Here is an 18,241-nt window from a genome sequence, read left to right on the forward strand (position 1 = left end):
CACTGATATGAAAATGGATGGTTATGATAGAAGCCAACTTAATTTATATGCGAAGTGGATGGTCATTGACTTGTATGCAACCAGCGGTGGATCTCTCCTGACTTCCAGGATGTCTCAATAATGGGAACCCCCACGGATCTACTATGATTGGGCCCATGTAAGAATTCGCAACATAAGATGGTACAAAGTCTAAACTGTAGCTCGATAAAAAAAAATACGTGGGCCTTTCCGTACATGTGAGATAGGTTTCAACGATCCAGACCATTCATCCGATGGGCACCAGCATAGATGAGGAATGCCCTATAATTCTCCTAGATTTAAAGATCTTAACTGGTTCCATCAAAGTCCCACAAACAGACACTTTACAAAATTTACAGCAACAGTCGGGACAGTGGGGTTGGTCAGCATCATTGGAAGCGTGAAATGAAAAAGAGTATCATGTTTAACCAGTTGGACTGAAACTTACGATCCACCCAGCCAATAACTTCCAATCTTTCAAATTGCGTCCTGCATCCAGCCCATTCAATAGGTAGGGCTCATTGTAAGGATTACCTTGTGAAAAAATCAGCTACAACCACTCATTAATTGTTCCACACTCAGTAAGTTCCCTTATCTAACCGTTCTTTTTGAAAAAAAAAAAACAAGCGTCTACGAATTAGACATTAGATTCTTCAACTAATCTAATCTGGATTCCGTGACTTATTAGTTACAGATAAAGTGCGTTCCTAATTTAGATGGTTGAACTTGAGTTAATGTGTTACATGTGTACAATTTCGTAGTTCCTGCGTATAAACCATGATATGCTCCCAGAGTATTAAATAGCTCTTATATCAAGGGTTTATAATCTTGAGTACCAGCGTATAAGTAAAATGCCCGAGGGAGTATTAAATAACTCTCTCCACTCTCTTGTTCTAATCCAAAGTTGATTCTGTTTTCCCAGAGAGTCTCGAGAGAAATACATTCTTGAGAGAGATGAGTTTATCTTCCGAAGACAATGACATCGTGATAATCGGTGCCGGGATCGTTGGCCTTGCTACCGCCCTTGCCCTTCACAGGTATTCACTCTCTCGCTCTCCATGTGTTTGTATATATGGGTGTAAATAAGGAAATGCTTCCATTGGTCGGCGATTTTTTTTATGTGCATGTGTGGGGCCCACCGTAATGAGATGATGGCATCCTACCCATCCATCAGATGGCCCAAGGTCTAAAATTCAGTCTGATCCAAAACTTTGGTGGGTCATACGATAGGAAACAGTTCAGGGGACGTCCACCATTGGTTGCATATGGGACCCACCGTGATGTGCATATACCAAACCATGCATATGATACATCTGCCCCCATTTCCAAGCAATTATGAGCGTTTTACCTCAATCGTATCCTATCATGCACTTGAGTCATGGATTTACCTTAATTTTAGGCCACCCACTCCAAACGAGGGTAAGTTTGCATCCAAATTTCAAGGCAAGGGTTCTTTTAGGCCCAACCATGATGTTGATGGCATCTACTTCAACCATTGAATGCGCCCTCCTTCATTTGGGGAGAAAAATGGGGCTAATCTATGATGGACCACACCACAACGATCACAATAACTTTGGGTGTACTTTTGAATAACTAGATGGTGTCCAAATGAGGTAATTTCAAAACTATTTGAATGTTTATCAAATTACTTTTCCAACGAATATAAGATGACACAAATTGAATGTGTAATTAAAAAGTTATTATTTTTTAATGGGACTGACGATCCATAGTGAGTATCGACAATTCATAGTAACTTTGGACCTACTTTTGGGCAATCAAATGGTTTTCAAATGAGGTTATTTCAAATTCATTTGAAAATTCATCAAATTACCTTTCTAATGAGTATAAGATCATCTAAATCAGACATGTAACTAGGAGTTATGACATTTTTCATGGGACTGACAATCCACAATAAGTATCGACGATTTATAGTGAGTATTAAAAATTTATAGTAGCTTTGTGCCTACTTTTGGACAATCATATTGTATCTAAATAAGGTGATTCCAAAGCTATTTAAAAGTTCATCAAATTACCTTTCCAATGAATACAATATTACCCAAATCGGACATGTAACGAGAGAGTATGACCATTTTCGTTAGACCAATGATGATCCACAGTGAGTATCAACAATCCAAAGTAAATTTGGGTCTACTTTTGGGTAGTCAAATGGTGTCTAAATAAGGTGATTTTAAAGTCATTTGAAAGTTCATTAAATTACATTTCCAATGAGTATATAATCACCCAAATTGGATATGTAATGAGGGAGTTATGACCATTTTCGTGAATCCGATGATCCATAATGAGTACCGACGATATACAATGAGTATCAATGATCCATAATAATTTTAGGCCCCCCTTTTGGACAATCAAATGATGTCTAAATGAGGTGATTCCAAAGCCATTTGAAGGTTCATCAAATTACATTTTAAATAAGTACAAGCTCATCCAAATCAGACATGTAACAAGAAAGTTATGATCGTTTTTTTGGAATTTGCAATCTAAAGGGAGTTATAGCAGTTATGACTCTTCATCTATTTCAACATTCTTCCACTACAACATTCATATATTATAACATCTATTTATTTCAACATTCATCACATTAATCAATTACAACATTCTTCCATTTCAAAATTCATTTATTACAATATTTTTCCATTACAAAATTCATTCATTTCATAAACTCTCACTATTCATACCCATAAAAAAAAAAAAAAATTTATAGAGGGAACCACCACACCCTCACCCCTTTCGCTAACTCACATAATTGATGCCAAAAACACACACACACACACACACACACACAGACACACACACAAAAGCTACTATTATCTTGACTTAAATCAACCTTTGACTGTCATAGCTTCCATGTCAGAGAGTGGTGAAAAATCTAAAAAATAAAACACTCAGATGCTCGCCATAATGGAGGGAATGGGGTTGGAAGCTGACCATAGTGGGTCCCATGAAGGTGACAATGGTCTTAATGGCCAAATGGTCATCTCTCATGAAAAAAATGAAGAAAAAAGGGAAAGAAAAGGCTAAATGACCTTCCCACGCAAGGGACCTACATATTGAACCTATTCTGCATATTCTGTGGGCACATTGGATCCTTTTGTAACAGATCCAAGCCATTTACATGAAAGGAGTTTTAATTTCATGCTCTCTATCCAAGTTTGAGGTCAAAACTTATCACGGATGGACCACACCGGAGGAAACATTTTGAAATTAAATCACAACATTAATGTAGTTGTGGGCTACAGAAAGCTTCATTTTTTAAAAGGATCCTACCATGGGTTTACGATTATCCAATTAAAGTGAACGGATTAAATCGGCTGATGAGTGGCTCCAATTATTGATTTAGTGAAGCCCACATTGCCATTTTTCAAAGGCTATCTCGACATTCGTCAAAAGCTATTGCATATGAGGGGACGACTGATAGAAGAGTATTCGCCTTTCAAAAATATAAAAAAGTGCCTAAAAGACTAAATAAATAATAACTTCAGATGATAAGGTTGCACATTTATGCCATCATAATTAGAGGCTATTTTAATTAATTTTCCCATTATTACTTGTGAGAATATGATTGGATTGAATGATCATTGCATCATATTTGCATGAGCAGAAGCTCATGTGTGAGCGCATATATATATGGGAAAAGGTTCTATGTGGTCTAGCTCATGGGAACTTCCCATGAGGTCGAGTTGTGTGGGCCCCACCGTGATGCGTGTTGAACATCTACCCCATTAGTCAGATGCACCATTCCATGGTGGGCCCAGGGCTTAAAAATCAAGTCAGTTCGTGAGTTGTGTGGGCCACACCATGTACAGAAGTTGAGAGGGGCTACCCCCCATTAAAACATTCATAATCACGTTTTGGGCTCACCGAGATGTGGTTCACAAATCCAGCCCATCCATTATGTGTGTCCCACTTGGATGAGGGGTCAAACCAAGTTTAAGACACATCCAAATTTCAGGTGGGACCCACCAAGTGCTTTTATATGTTTTAGGTATGTCTTCACATGATTTTAGATGGTATGGCCTACCTGAGTTCCATATACGGCTAATTTTTGGGATATCCCATAATTTAAAGGGGACCCATCAAATGGATGGTGTTGATGTTTGACATGCATCATAGTGGGACTCACACAGCTCGACCTCATGGGAAGTTCTCATGAGGTTGAGCTGTTTGGGCCCCATTGTGATGCATATCGAACATCAACACTGTGCATTAATTTGATGGGTCGTGCATGTGATGCACCATTCCATGGTGGGCCTAGGGCTTAAAAATCAAGTCAATACATGACTTGTATGGACCATACCACATACAAAAGTTGAGAGGGGTTATCCTCCCATTAAAACATTTATAATCGATTCTTGGGCCTACCGAGATGTGGTTCACAAATCTAGCCCATCCATTATGTGTGTCCCACTTAGAGGGGTCAGACCAAGTTTCAGACGCATTCAAATTTTAGGTGGGCCCCACCAAGTGCTTTTATATGTTTTAGACGTGTCTTCACATGATTTTAGATGGTATGGCCCACCTGAGTTCTGTATACGGTTGATTTTTGGGATATCCCATAATTTAAAGGGGACCCATCAAATGCACAGTGCTGATGTTCGACACGCATCACGGTGGGGCCCACACAGCACACACACACACACATATTGGAATGCTCTGGTGCGCACTGATTCTCACTAGAACTCATGAAAACTTTTTGAGAACTCATCTCCCATGATATGGTTGGTGCAAGATCTAAACCATCCATGTGATGCGTCACCCCAAGAAACCCCCAAAGCCAAACTTTTACCCTAATTTAAAACTTTGGTGGGCCATAGAAAAATTAATCAGTTTCCTTGATTTGCATCTCTCTTTTTCCATGGCCCTCCAAAGTATTGGTTCAGGGTAAAAGCTGGCCTTTATATGTTTCATGGGGTGCTGCATCACGTGGACGGTTCAGATCTTGCACTCATATCACATGAGATGAGTTCTCAAAAAGTTCTCATGAGTTCTAGCAAGAACTGGTGCGCAGTGAGCATTCCTCTGTGTGTGTGTGTGTGTTTTATCCACGCTGTCTATTCATTTTGCCATAACATTTCAAGGCATGAGCCTAAAAAACTAGGCAGATCCAAAACTCAAGTGGGCCACATCACAGAAATAGTGGAGATTGAATGCTTATCGTTGAAAACTTCTTAGGGACCATAAGTTTTTAATTAAGCTAGTATTTGTGTTTTCTCCTCGTCTAGGTCTATGTAACCTTTTCTGCAAGTTAGATGAAAAATAAACATCACCGTGGGTCCTAAGAAGGTTTCAACGGTGGTGCCATTATCACTATTGCTTCCTGTGGTGTGGCCCACTTGAGCCTTGAATCTGCCACCTTTTTGAGATCATGCCTTAAAATGATATATTAAAATTGATAGCTGATGTGGATAAAACACATACATCATGGTGAGCCACATAGTACCCCTGCAGGACCGAGTCCATCCGGGTAGGACGCAATCATGTCTGATTCAACTTGCCATCCATTGTAATTGCAATGTGTTTGATCTTATTTTACTTGATTTGAATACTGGACAAGAAGGGTATTGGTAGTGTCGTTCTGGAAAGAGCTGACTCTCTGTAGGCCACGGAAGCTGCAATCGGCATCCAAACCAACAGCTGGCAAGCAGTCGATCAGCTAGGTGTGGGGCCCATTCTTTAAGAGAAAGATGTTCGTTTATGAGCATAGGCTTCCTTGCTTTCACTTGTCTAGTCCACATAGATAGGTTCCAGATGGTGTGTGCTATGCCGTGCCAACATGCATTGCATGAGCATGCCATGGTACCCTTTCAGACCTTTTTAAAAAAAGTGGCCACGAAAAAAAACATTTAGGTGAGGCCTAGCCTCACCCAACCCGGTGTGGCCTCGACCATGGGTCCCACCTTGATGTACATGTAGTGTGGCCCTAACTGTGGGTCCTACCTTGATGTATGTGTGGTATATCCATGTGTTTGTCTATTTTTCTAGCTTAGGTGGACCACACTGCAGGAACACACTAGTGATCGAGTCCCCGCCATTAAAAAATTCCTAGGGCTCGCCAAAATGTTTATTGGCCATCCAACTGGTTGACAAGGTCACACAGAAAGAAAAGTGTAGCAAGAAGTGTGTGAATCTTATAAGTGATATACACGGACATTTGTGGGCCATTCCTTACAACATCTTAGAGTGAGCATAAATATTTTATCACTTTTATATATGATTGCTCTCGTTTTGGGTACCTTTATCTTATAAATGAAAAATCAGATAACCTAAATACTTTTAAAATCTATAAAGCTAAAGTTGAAAATCAACTCGATATGAAGATTAAAGTCGTCAAGCCTGACTATGATGGTGAATATTATGGCAGATATGCCGAATCAAGTCACAATCCAAGACCATTCGCTAAACACTTATAAGATTGTGCCATTGTCGCCCGATATACCATGCCTTGGACTCTAGAGCAGAATGGTATTGTTGAAAGATGCAATCCCACACTTATGGATATGGTGCATAGCATGATAAATAATTTGATATTGCTAAAATTTTTGTGGGTTGATGCGATCAAAATTGCAGTTTATATTCTTAATAGGGTCCCTAGGAAGGTTGTAAGTAAAATCCTTTTTGAGTTGTGGAATAAAGAAAGACAAGTCTCTGATATCTACATATTTGGGGATGTCGTACTAAGGCCAAAGTTTATAACCAGCATGAAAGAAAGCTCGATTTCAGAAGTATAAGTTGTTTCTTTATATGATACTTAAAAATGTTAAAATGTTATCGATTCTACTATCCTTCCCACTTCATTAGGATTATTGAGACTGAGAATGTTAGATTTATTAAGAATATTAAAAATAGTGAGAGCATGGACATTAATAATTTTGTATTCGAGGAAGAAATGATTAATTTCTATCGCAGTCATTCCAGACCATGTGGGTATGAATATTGTAGTTGAACAGGTAGTCATTGCAGATCACTACAACGAACCTCTCGTATAACCCATTGAGGAAGGAAATCAAAATTACACTCAAGAGGTGAGCCATTTAGAAGATTTGAAAAAGAGAATAGGCTTATGATTTGAAATGATTACATCGTATAATTACAGGAGCACGAGTGCTAAACCTTCTCGATAGATTGATGACATGAAGGATGAATTGAAATCCATAAATGACAATAAAATATGAGATCTTGTTGAGTTATATAAAGGAATAAAGTCTATCGGTTGTAAATAGGTATTTAAAACCAAACGGTACTCCAAGGGTAATGTTGAAAGATATAAAGACAGGCTTGTTTCTAATGATTTTGGTTTTGAAAAAATGTAAATGCATTAATTTAAGGAGATTTTCTCACCAGTATATAAGAAAGAATCCTTCAGGATCATAATGGTTCTCGTGGCTTATATGGATTTGGAGCTACATTAGATGGATATAAAGATTGCATTTCTCAATGAAGATTTAAACGAGAACGTATATATGTTGCAACCTAAAGGTTTTGTTACCAATGGCTCAGAACATATGATTTGTAAACTCAAGAAATCCAATTATGGGTTGAAACATGCATAATGATAGTAGTATCTGAAGTTTCATGAAGTGATTTCCTCATATTGTTTTGTAGAAAATATTACGGATGAGTGTATCTATGTCAATATCAATGGGAGCAAGTTTATCATGTTGGTTTTGTATGTTGATGACATTTTTTTGGTTAACAGTGACATTAGGATGTTGAGCGATACCAAGAAATTCTTATCTTAAAGTTTGAGATGAATGATTTTGGTGTCGCTTTTTCTGTCGTTGGTATTGAAATACGCCATGACAGATCACGCAGACTGCTTAACCTGTCACAAAGGGCCTATATTGATAGGGTACTCAAAAGGTATAACGTACAAAACTGTGCTCCTTGACAATCACCCATTGTAAAGGGTAATAAATTTGGTTAGCTTCAATGTCCTAAGAATGATTTGGAAAAAAAAATCGAATGAATGATTTTCCGTACGCGTCAGTAGTAGGGAGCATCATGTATGCTCAAATCTCCTCACGAACGGATATTGCCTTCGCAGTTGGAATATTGGACATGTATTTCTCTAATCCAGGAATGCAACATTGGATAACTGTAAAGAAAGTGTTGTGCTACATCTAAATAACAAAGGACTTAAACTCACATATAGAATATTTGACCATTTAAAGTTGATTGGATACTTAGATGCAGATTATGATGATTGCGTTGATATAAAGAAGTCCACCTTAGGCTACATCTTCATAATAGTTGGTGGGGTTGTGTCTTAAAAAAGCGTGAAACAGTAGATGACAACTTCATCCACAATGGAAGCTAAGTTCATTACTTTTTATGAAGCATCAAATCAGGCAATGTGGTTACAACGTTTCTTCTCAAGTTTGCGGGTATTGGATCATATCCTGAAACCATTGAGAATCTTTTATGATAACTCTAATGCGTTTTCCTTGTCTAGTAACAACACGCATTCATTAAGGTCAAAGCATATCGCATTAAGTATCTCATTGTGAATGAAAGAATTCAAAATTATCTATTGTCTGTGGAGTTCATCGGCACTAAGTAAATGATTGCGAATCCGCTCATTAAAAGGCTCCTCATCACGTCATTTCAGGAGCATGTAATATTCATGAGAGTCATTGACCACAAAGATGTATTCAGCTAGTGGGAGTTTAGTGTATCTTATTTTTCACAAACATTGAAAAGATCTCATTCATAAAGTTTTGATGATTTTGATATAATGTTAATTTCTGCTTCTTTTCATACGTGTATAATTTATATTAAATTAGTGGAATTAAAGTAATATTTCATTGGAGACATGTGAAAGCTCATTGACCTCTTAAGGATAGGCACATATAATCACTTTAATTGTGCAATCCTTACAGTACACTTCTTAGTTCCTGATCTATATCATTAAGACTTGTGGTATTTTCTAATCGTGCGTAGTCTCACTACGCTTATGTATATATATATAATATATATAATATATATATATATATATACATATATATATACATATATATATATATATATATATATATATATATATATATATATTCAAAATTAAACCTTGACAATGATCAATATGGCCTAAGTGGAGGAATGTAAGAATTCTATAAGGTGGGCCTTATTGATCAACGGTCTGGATCTTCTTAAGGATTTAATAATGTGATTGGGCATACAATGGACCCTGCAAAGTTGTGATTCATCTAAAACCGTGTAGGGATGGTGCTCTACAACTGTGTCACACGCGCAATGTTTTAGTTAATTTGGGATTGTTAAATTCACGTGGAGCCTAAGGGAGAAACATTTCGATGGGGTTTTACCTCCTCAACTCTCTAAACTGTAAAAGCAAAGGCTAGGTCCCCAAGCCTTCATGACTAAAGCTTCTATTCCCATCCCAATGCTTCTCTAAAGGGTATAAAGTGTGGAAGATTACAACATCAAGCCTACAACGATGCCTTTCCAATCAGGTACATCATTTGTTTAATTTATTTGATCTTCATATTCAATGCATAGCATAGTCCTTTGCAATTCTAAATTATGATTTACAGTAACTCCAACCACCATCATCTCATATGAGTGTGGTCCCATCAAATGATCCTTACTCTTAGGGCCCGTTTAAGAGCGTGGATTTGGAACCCCCTGGATTTGAAATCCTCCAACTGTGTTTGGCACCCTGGATTGGGAATCAACTTTAATCCAAAAATAGTCATGAATGATATATTTACAAGGGTTTGAATTTAATTACTTAATCAACTTTAATATCTCTAATTAGTAAAAGTATATAATGTTTGACACAATAATAAGCCCGCTGAAATATAAACTTTGCCTGAAGATGATGAAATTCCAAGTCTCGGATGGGTCACAAGCACAAGATCACGTCCAAGTGACTAACCAACAATTTTTAACCGTTGATTTAAACGGATAATGTTTGGACGGTGCTGATAATCATATTAAAGTAATTATAGTGATGCATTTGATAATCTAGTTGCTTTGGGATATCATTAGTGGGCTATGTGCCCAATAGTTTAATAGTCTAGTGACACACATATTACATATGCAACTCTGATAAGTATTTTAAATGTAATCCATGTTCTCACTGTGGATTTCAAACCCCCTAAAAAAAACCCCGGATTTGAAACCCCTCTTACTTTATGGCACCAAACGACCAAGGAGATTTAAAATCCCCTCAAATCCATATGGTGCCACATGACCCCTTACGGTAATCAACCTTGTCGTTTAAAGTGAACAGTAGTCATCGATTCCATCATTTGAAATATCCCAGTCGAGATCTTATCGGGAGTCTCTTTCATGTTCATAAACTTTTGTTCGAATATCTAAAGTAACTTCATGATTCAGTTCACTGTGATGGCAGGATTGGAATCCAATCCTTGACACCGTATACATCCCAAGATGAGGACTTGAACATGAATCATAAACAGCATTAACAAGGATCATGGGCATTAGAGATGAAGGCATACAAGAAATAATGATAAACCCAAGATAATCATCATAAAAGCTTATGATTTATTTATTTTTCTTGAAAAAAAAAAAAAAAAACTATCATTAGAAGAAAACAAATTAGTGCCATCAACGTATCCAAAATGATCATAGACATTCCAATAAGTTTATGAACATGAAAGGTCCCAGCCCATTAAACCGCAGGTTAATTAGGACGGTCCACCCATTGGATATCTCCCAACATGCAACATCCAAACCTTCCAATAAGTTAGCCCCACCTTGAGGATCACCTAATGCAAAAGTGAGCCCAAACTACTGATAGAGGAAGCAACACCGCAGAAAAAATATATAACCGTGTGTGCACCACTCAGTGAGTGTATGTGGCTGATTTCTTCACAAGATCATTCTTACGTGAGCCCAACCTATCGAATGAGGGTGGATATCGCATAGCATTGAAATGTTGGAAGTTATCTACTGGGTGGACTGTAACTTGCGGTCCAACCGGGTGGACGGGAGAACTCCTTTTCATTTCCAGTAAATGCCTACCAACCCAACAGCCTAGATAAGCCCATTCCATAAAATTCAGCCTTGATTTAAAGATCCAAACCGTTATCCTGATGGCCAATGTGGATTGGTGATGCCACGAAACTCCTTCCAGAAGTACAACCTCGGCTTTTACTGACGGTTGCTGTAAAATTTCTAAACTGCTATTTGTGGGCCTCTGATGGAACCGGTTAGGGTCTTTAAATCTAGGAAGGGGTCCAGAAGGTGGGCGTATGATTACCATTGGTGTGGTCGCCGAATGATTTCAATCGATGAGTACCCTCCGACTGAAGCAGGTTGCGTGGTGTGCCACACCACAGACTTCCCTTGTGTGTTGATGTCACCAAGTTCTGTGGCCCCACCATGATATATGCATTATATCCACACCGTCCATCCATTTTGCAAGATCATTTAAATCATTTCAAGGAACTAACCCAAAAACGAGGCGGATCCAAAGCTGAAGTGGACCACACCACAGAAAATAGTGGAAATAATGATTTCCACTGTTGAAACCTTCGTAAGGTCCACAGTGATGTTTATTTGCCATCAACCCTTTCATAAGGTTACACAGGCCTGGATTAAGGGTAAAAAACAAATATCACATTGATTCAAAACTTCTATGACTCTGGGAAGTTTTCAATGGTAGACTATCAATTCCAACTGCTTTATGTGATGTGATACACTTAGCTTTAGATCTGCCTCATTTTCTAGCTCAAGCCTTGAAATGACATGACCAAATGGATGGACGGTTTAGGTATAGCACACAAAATGGTGGGCCCATAGAACTTAGTGATGTCAACACACCACAGAAGTCGGTGGTGTGTGGCACACCACTCCATTTGTATAATATTGAAGTACTAGCCCATAAGCATGATGCTCGCCAGAATAACTCTCCCACCACCTATATCACACCACTTGTATCACAGGACTATCGTATACAAGTTGCACTTTTATATTACAGGACCATCGATGCACGGTCTATAAGAGACTGCATGATATTCAAATCCAAGTAGGTTCTCTTCTACCAGAGAGAGAGATAGAGAGAAAGAAAGAGAGATGAGTACTTTATCTTCCCAAGACAGTGGCATCGTAATCATCGGCGCCGGTATCGTCGGCCTTGCTACGGCCCTTGCCCTTCACAAGTATTCTTCTCGCTCTATGTGTATATGTATGTAAACACACGTATGTGTGTGTTGACAGTCCATCCCATCCAAAACACTGGTGGGCCATATGACTTTCAGGGAAAGTTCACCGTTGGTTGCATATGGGGCCATCATGATGTGCATATGCCAACACAAGCACATGATCCATCTGCTCCCATTTCCAAACAACTATGAATGTTTTTTTTCAACTGTATCCTATCATACACTTGAATCATGGATGGACCTGATTTTTAGGCCATGGCCGGATTAAGATAACCTTTCTATCAAAATTTTGGTGCAAGGGTTCTTGTGGCTCACCATGATGCGCTGATGACATCCACTTCAGCTATCAAATAGGTTAATTTATGACTCAGGTGGGCCCAAGTGGATGGACCATAGGCTAAAAATGTACTGGTCACATGGTCCAAGTCTTCTTCATTTTTAGGACTTTTGTCCAAACAATCTTGACCAATGGTTTTTACTCTTCTCCTAGCTGCCCAGTGCTACTCCTGAGTGGTCATTTGAACGGTAGCTAGAATACCCAAGGGTGATTTTTTTATTTAAATAGTACAGGGAATGAACAACCCGGATCATAGTTGCGCGCGTGCCATATTGTCACTTGTGTGAGAATATGATTCGACTTACTATCCGTGTCTATCACACTGTGATTGATTTTTTTTTTTTGAATGTTGTCTTGTTTTGAACGTTGTACAGGAAGGGTATTGGTAGTGTAGTTCTGGAAAAAGCTGAGAGTCTGCGGGCCACGGGAGCTGCAATCGGCATCCAAACAAACGGCTGGCGCGCACTTGATCAGCTGGGCGTGGGGCCCGCTCTTCGAGAAAAAGCTGTTCGTTTACAAGCGTATGCTTCTTTGCTTTCGCATGTGCAGTCCACGTAGTTAGATTCCAAATGGTGCGTGCTATTTTGTGACAACGTGTATGGCAAGCATGCCATGGCAGCCTTTCGGAGCTGGTGAAGACAAGGACTAGCCACCGAAAAATGTGCCATTTCATACTGCCATGGCTCATGCACGTTAGGCTGTTGGAACTTTCAATTTTTTATTTTTTATTTTTTACACACGCACACACTCACACCCCTCGCACAAACCCACGCATTGTGATTTCATACTCGAACCATAACCTTACGTTGAAATTAAGTACTGGGTAAACTCTGTGGGGCCCACCATGAATATATGTGGCTTATCCACGCCGTTCATATGTTTTTCAGCTCATTCCAAACGTTGACCTTAAATTTGAAGCATATCCAAAGCTCAAGTAGACCCCATCACAGGAAATAGGGGGATAATGATGTCCACCGTGAAAACCTTACTAATAGCCCACAGTTATCTTTATTTGTCATCCAACCTGTTTATAAGTTAGACCTGCATAAAGCGAAAACACAAATATCAGCTTGATCCAAAGCCTTTGGGGCCCTGTTAAGATATCAATGGTAGGTGTTCAATTCACACTAGAGAGACTTTGGATGTGCTTCCATTTTAAGCTCAACCTATAAAATGAATGGAAAAAACAGATGGACAGCGTGGATAAGCCACATACGTTTATAGTGGGCCCTTTACCCACCGAGGATACAATCCGATTTGTATCAAGACATCACGACAAGAAGTTGGCAATCCAAGATGTACTAGAGATGTTTACCACAATAAATTTTACTGGATAGTGCCTCCAGTGGTGGAAGAGAAATTACTGCCCACCTTTACTTTCTCATAATAACAAGGGGGAAAATCAAAAGTTGTTGCACTCACGAGGTATTTCTTTCACATCCAACTCTACAGATGCACACTAGCAATATTATTAGACAAACTAAAAATATGATGAATTCAATCGTCAAGTGAGGCAATTGCTAAAAATAATGTACCTATTCAAAATATTCAATTAAAGTGTAGCCCATCTAGTGATATGATTGTTCATGTTTTGATCACGTTATTACCATGGTGTGGCATATACTCTTAAGAAGTTACATGTTATTCGTATACTACATGGGCTCCCTGGGTCTTGAGTTTCACCACTTTTTAAAGAAATAAATTAAATGGATATGTTTATGTAATTTCATCCCTCAAAACGTACCTCCATATAATATCTAATCATGGAGGCATTATTTTGTAAAATGTAGATTCCTCATAAATTTCATCCCCATATACATTTATTTTTTCTTTAATAAGTAATGAAACTCGAAACTTAAAGAGCCCACAGGCTGTTCATAACATCCAACGTATGTATCCTGGAACTCGCGGTGAAATATGATTGGACCTTTTTTGTTTTTGTTTTTTAAAGGTTAGCTTGTTAGTACACACCACAGTGTTGGCCACCCTCACTAGGGAATCGATACAGAGACCCAGCGGTGAAACGAGGTTATCTTCACTCAGTCTATCACATGAGAAATATGATTGGACCTAGAGGAATGCTTCTTGTAAAGCGACTACTCTCAAAATTTTCATCTCCAAAGAGCCGTATATACGTACCATTAGACAACATCCATTGCCTCTTGTGATGTTACAACACTCTCAGATATACATATCATTCCGAAATGTTTCTGTGGCACTTTCAAAGAACTCAAGAATTTTCATGGGGTCGAGTCCTATTCACACATTCGTAGTCAAATTTTAGCTATGAACTCTGTTCCAAGTGCCAGTAAGACTTACGCCATTATCAATTAGGAAGAAAAACAAACACTCCCCCTAACCCGAGAGGATCAGGTGTTTACAATTATCCATTATTTTTTCTCATGGAGTTAAGCTTACCCTTACCTCCCGGGAAAAGTGGACCTATGATGCAACAGTCCATGATCCAGACTGCCATTGGGTGAGTCCCACTTCGTATTTGCTCTGGTGGAAGGACAACAAAAATGTACAGTAGAAAGTACATTCTCGACAGCCAACATTAGATGGAAAAGGTCCACCAATTGTATGGTCAGGATCACGCACCAATTAACTTTTTATGATATATTTATTGCTTGAATTATTTTCAGGTTAAGAGAGGTTTTCCTCGACAACGGGCAGACACGAGAAGCACGGCTAGGGTAAAATTCTCAGTCTATCACTTGTTCCATAGTTATGTGGAGGGGGCCCACCTATCCAACAGTCGAGATCGATCAAAGCGAAGCACTCTTGATTGAAAACAGGCACTACCTGTTATGTGGATGTGCTAGAAGGGATTGTTCACCTCGACATTGTAACTGTTTCGGTTTGGACTGATGCAGTTTGTGTGTAATTCATGACAGGAAAGAAGAGGGACGCTACTTGTTGAGGAGTGATCTCCTCCAAGCACTTTTTGATGGCCTACCGGCTGGAACGGTCCGCTTCGGCTGCCACATCGTCAAGGTCAAAACAGATCCAGTAACTTCACACTCCACTCTTCAATTCCATGATGGGAATGTGGCCATTGCTAAGGTGATCCATCAATCCTCAACAACGAATCTTTTACCTGTGTATTTTCATGCAGTTACATCTATCTTCTTAATTGATATTACCAATTTTAAATAATAATATTTTGAAAATGGGGAATGCTAGTGAAAGTTATGTCCCACGATCAGTACTAAGGATTCAATCGGTTGTAGCATGGATTGTCCAAAGCCCATAATAAGTCATAGCCCTTTTCACCCTATTCCAGCACAGCGGCTGCATTACTCTGGTTGTCTAAGTAGCCCTTTTACGGTAAGACTGTATGGCAGCTGCACACTAATTTGTCCAAGTAATCTCTTTACCCTGAGACAGCATGGAGGTTGCATTGTGGTTGTCTAGGAAGCCCTTTTCACCCTAAGACAGCATGACAACTACACTCTAGTTGTCCTAGTAGGCCTTCCGGCTCTCACTCTGGTCCAAGTTGTCCCTTCCATGATTCAAAGGCAGAATGCGGGTGTCCATTAGAGCAGGAATTCTCCTTTTTCTTTTTTAAGAACGAAATTATCCTATTTCCATCTCGCACCATGGGACTCCTACTCAAGATCGACGAAATAAAACAAAGGAAACAACGAAACCAGTCCACTTGCGGCCCAGATGCTGGTGTCTTCCAACAGGCAAGAGGTTATTAGAAAGGGTCAGTCCTGGTTGGGCTGAAGACCTATGTTCAAGCTCAGAAAAAAGCTGAATTGGCCTTGAGATGGGCCTACCATCCAAACACCCACTAAAGTTAAATAAGTCAAGCTGAGCCAAGTTAGATTCCAACCTTTGGCTCAGTGGTGGGCAGAGCAAATTTCAACATCTAGTTCATGGGTTCGAATACCCACATGGTGTGTCTGTATTTAACAAAAGAAAAGAAGCTAGGTCAGTTCAACTTGTAAGGTCATTAGATTAATCCATGTTCATGTCCATTCCAAATAGTCATCAGGTTTAAAATTCAAGATCCTATCCAATCACACACCTTAAGGCAGGCCAAATTCACCCATTTGTGACTGTAAATGTAAGATCAGCCTTCCTGTTTTGATGAGGTAGTTGCAATTACTAAGAAAACATGTAATTCAATTTCAAACGGTCAAAATGATTTTAATCATTGGAAGAAAGCCAAAAAAGAAAATACTCACCCATTCTCATTGGTGCAATGTAGATTTTAATTGGCTGCGACGGAGTAAACTCTATAGTAGGGGAATCACTCAAGCTAAAGCCCACCAGAGATGCCCCTACGGGTGCACTGAGGGGTCTTGCAAATTACCCAAACGGTCATGGATTTGGCAATGATTACGTCCGCATAAAGAAAGGATCTGTTCTCGTAGGGAGAATTCCTGTCGACCACAAAAGCGTCTATTGGTTTGTTGCTCGGCCACGGCTTCCTGGAGGTAATATCTCTACTTCTAATTCTAGCCAACCTGTAGAATTAAATAATCAACTAATTAAAGAGGCTAAATCCATGTGATGGGACCCACTCATCCAACCAAGGCATGCTTTCTCTTCTCGCGTGTCATGGTGAAAATGAAAGTTTTTTTTTTTTTTTTTTTAATTGATGAGACCCATTGACAAGCACGCTGTCCTCATACATGTGTACAGATTCTGAAATCTTAGGAAAGCCCGAGCTCATCAGACAAGAAGCACTGAAAGAAATGGAGGGATACCCACAAGAATTAACGGAAATGGTGGAGAAGAGTGACGACTCTGCCTTAACGTTCACCAAGATAAGTTACAGAGCACCATGGGATCTATTACTAGGAAACTTCCGAAGAGGAACAGCGACCGTGGCAGGGGATGCCATGCACGTGATGGGCCCGTTCCTCGGGCAAGGTGGTGCAGCTGGCCTAGAAGATGCGATTGTGCTTGCAAGATGCTTGGCGAAAGAACTGTGCATGAGGCCCAATGGAGATTATGATGGGAGGCAGCTAGTTAATAAAGTTGGAAAGGCACTTGATGAATACGTGGAAGAAAGAAGGATGAGGGTGGCAAGATTGTCATTGCAGACATACCTTACTGGAATTTTGGTGGCAACCTCATCCATGTTTGTGACTCGATTGATTTTCCTTGTGTTACGGATTTTATTTCGTGGCTCATTCAGCCATGCTCAATATGACTGTGGCCGCCTCTGAAATCCTGGGGTTCCAATACAATAAGCCTTGCTTTCGTAGTAGAGTGCTACTCATGCCAGTAGGATTTTCCAGTGTGGCGGCACACGTGCACCAGAAAATCAGGCAGGTTCGCTCATTTGGTGGGACACACAATGGGTGACTGAAAAACTTTGAGAAACGGTCTTTATTCTCTATACAAGCGTAGCACACCTGATGAGCACCCGAGTCTTTCTTTTTTCCATGGCATATACACAGTGGGACCCACCTAATTAATGTCCTGGATCACATGCACACCACACTGTCATATGTCCTGCTCCTATGGTAGACATTGCATTTCTCTTCATCGTATCTATGTTCTTCTACTACCATCTTCATAGGTTTCCTGGTCTAGAAGGAATGTGTCGAAGGCAATGTTGGAGGATATGTTTTGTCTAGCATTCATATTAGTGTGTTTTATTCAGTGACTTTCTAGACTACTCATCTGTTGATAAACTTCTAGCTTGATCTTTCCAGCAATTTTCATAGGTTGCTTCAATTATTTTTTTTTAATTTTTTTT

The 18,241-nt window shown here is 39.4% G+C and overlaps 1 protein-coding gene across 2 annotated transcripts; it reads left to right on the top strand.

The window, feature by feature from the left end:
• The first annotated feature begins 873 nt into the window (after nucleotides 1-873).
• Nucleotides 874-18,241, top strand: LOC131236671 (monooxygenase 1-like). 2 transcript variants are annotated; one of them, XM_058233992.1, is made up of 6 exons: nucleotides 874-1,055; nucleotides 12,894-13,040; nucleotides 15,165-15,215; nucleotides 15,417-15,585; nucleotides 16,739-16,967; nucleotides 17,176-18,241. In XM_058233992.1, exons 1-6 carry the CDS (start codon nucleotides 973-975, stop codon nucleotides 17,703-17,705), a joined length of 1,209 nt encoding a protein of 402 aa, XP_058089975.1. In that variant the 5' UTR covers nucleotides 874-972; the 3' UTR covers nucleotides 17,706-18,241. The 2 variants fall into 2 exon arrangements, with proteins under 2 accessions (XP_058089975.1, XP_058089974.1); XM_058233991.1 differs by lacking the exon at nucleotides 874-1,055 and adding an exon at nucleotides 12,022-12,179.

Source organism: Magnolia sinica, chromosome 2 (genome assembly GCF_029962835.1).
Source record: "Magnolia sinica isolate HGM2019 chromosome 2, MsV1, whole genome shotgun sequence".
Classification (NCBI taxonomy): Eukaryota; Viridiplantae; Streptophyta; class Magnoliopsida; order Magnoliales; family Magnoliaceae; genus Magnolia; species Magnolia sinica.

Bases quoted from the DNA above. Each gene is read 5' to 3' on its own strand.
- LOC131236671 (XM_058233991.1), top strand. From the start codon at position 12,094: ATGAGTACTTTATCTTCCCAAGACAGTGGCATCGTAATCATCGGCGCC. The intron at 15,586-16,738 runs GTGATCCATCAA...GGTGCAATGTAG, and splicing joins GGAATGTGGCCATTGCTAAG to ATTTTAATTGGCTGCGACGG. The intron at 16,968-17,175 runs GTAATATCTCTA...ACATGTGTACAG, and splicing joins TCGGCCACGGCTTCCTGGAG to ATTCTGAAATCTTAGGAAAG.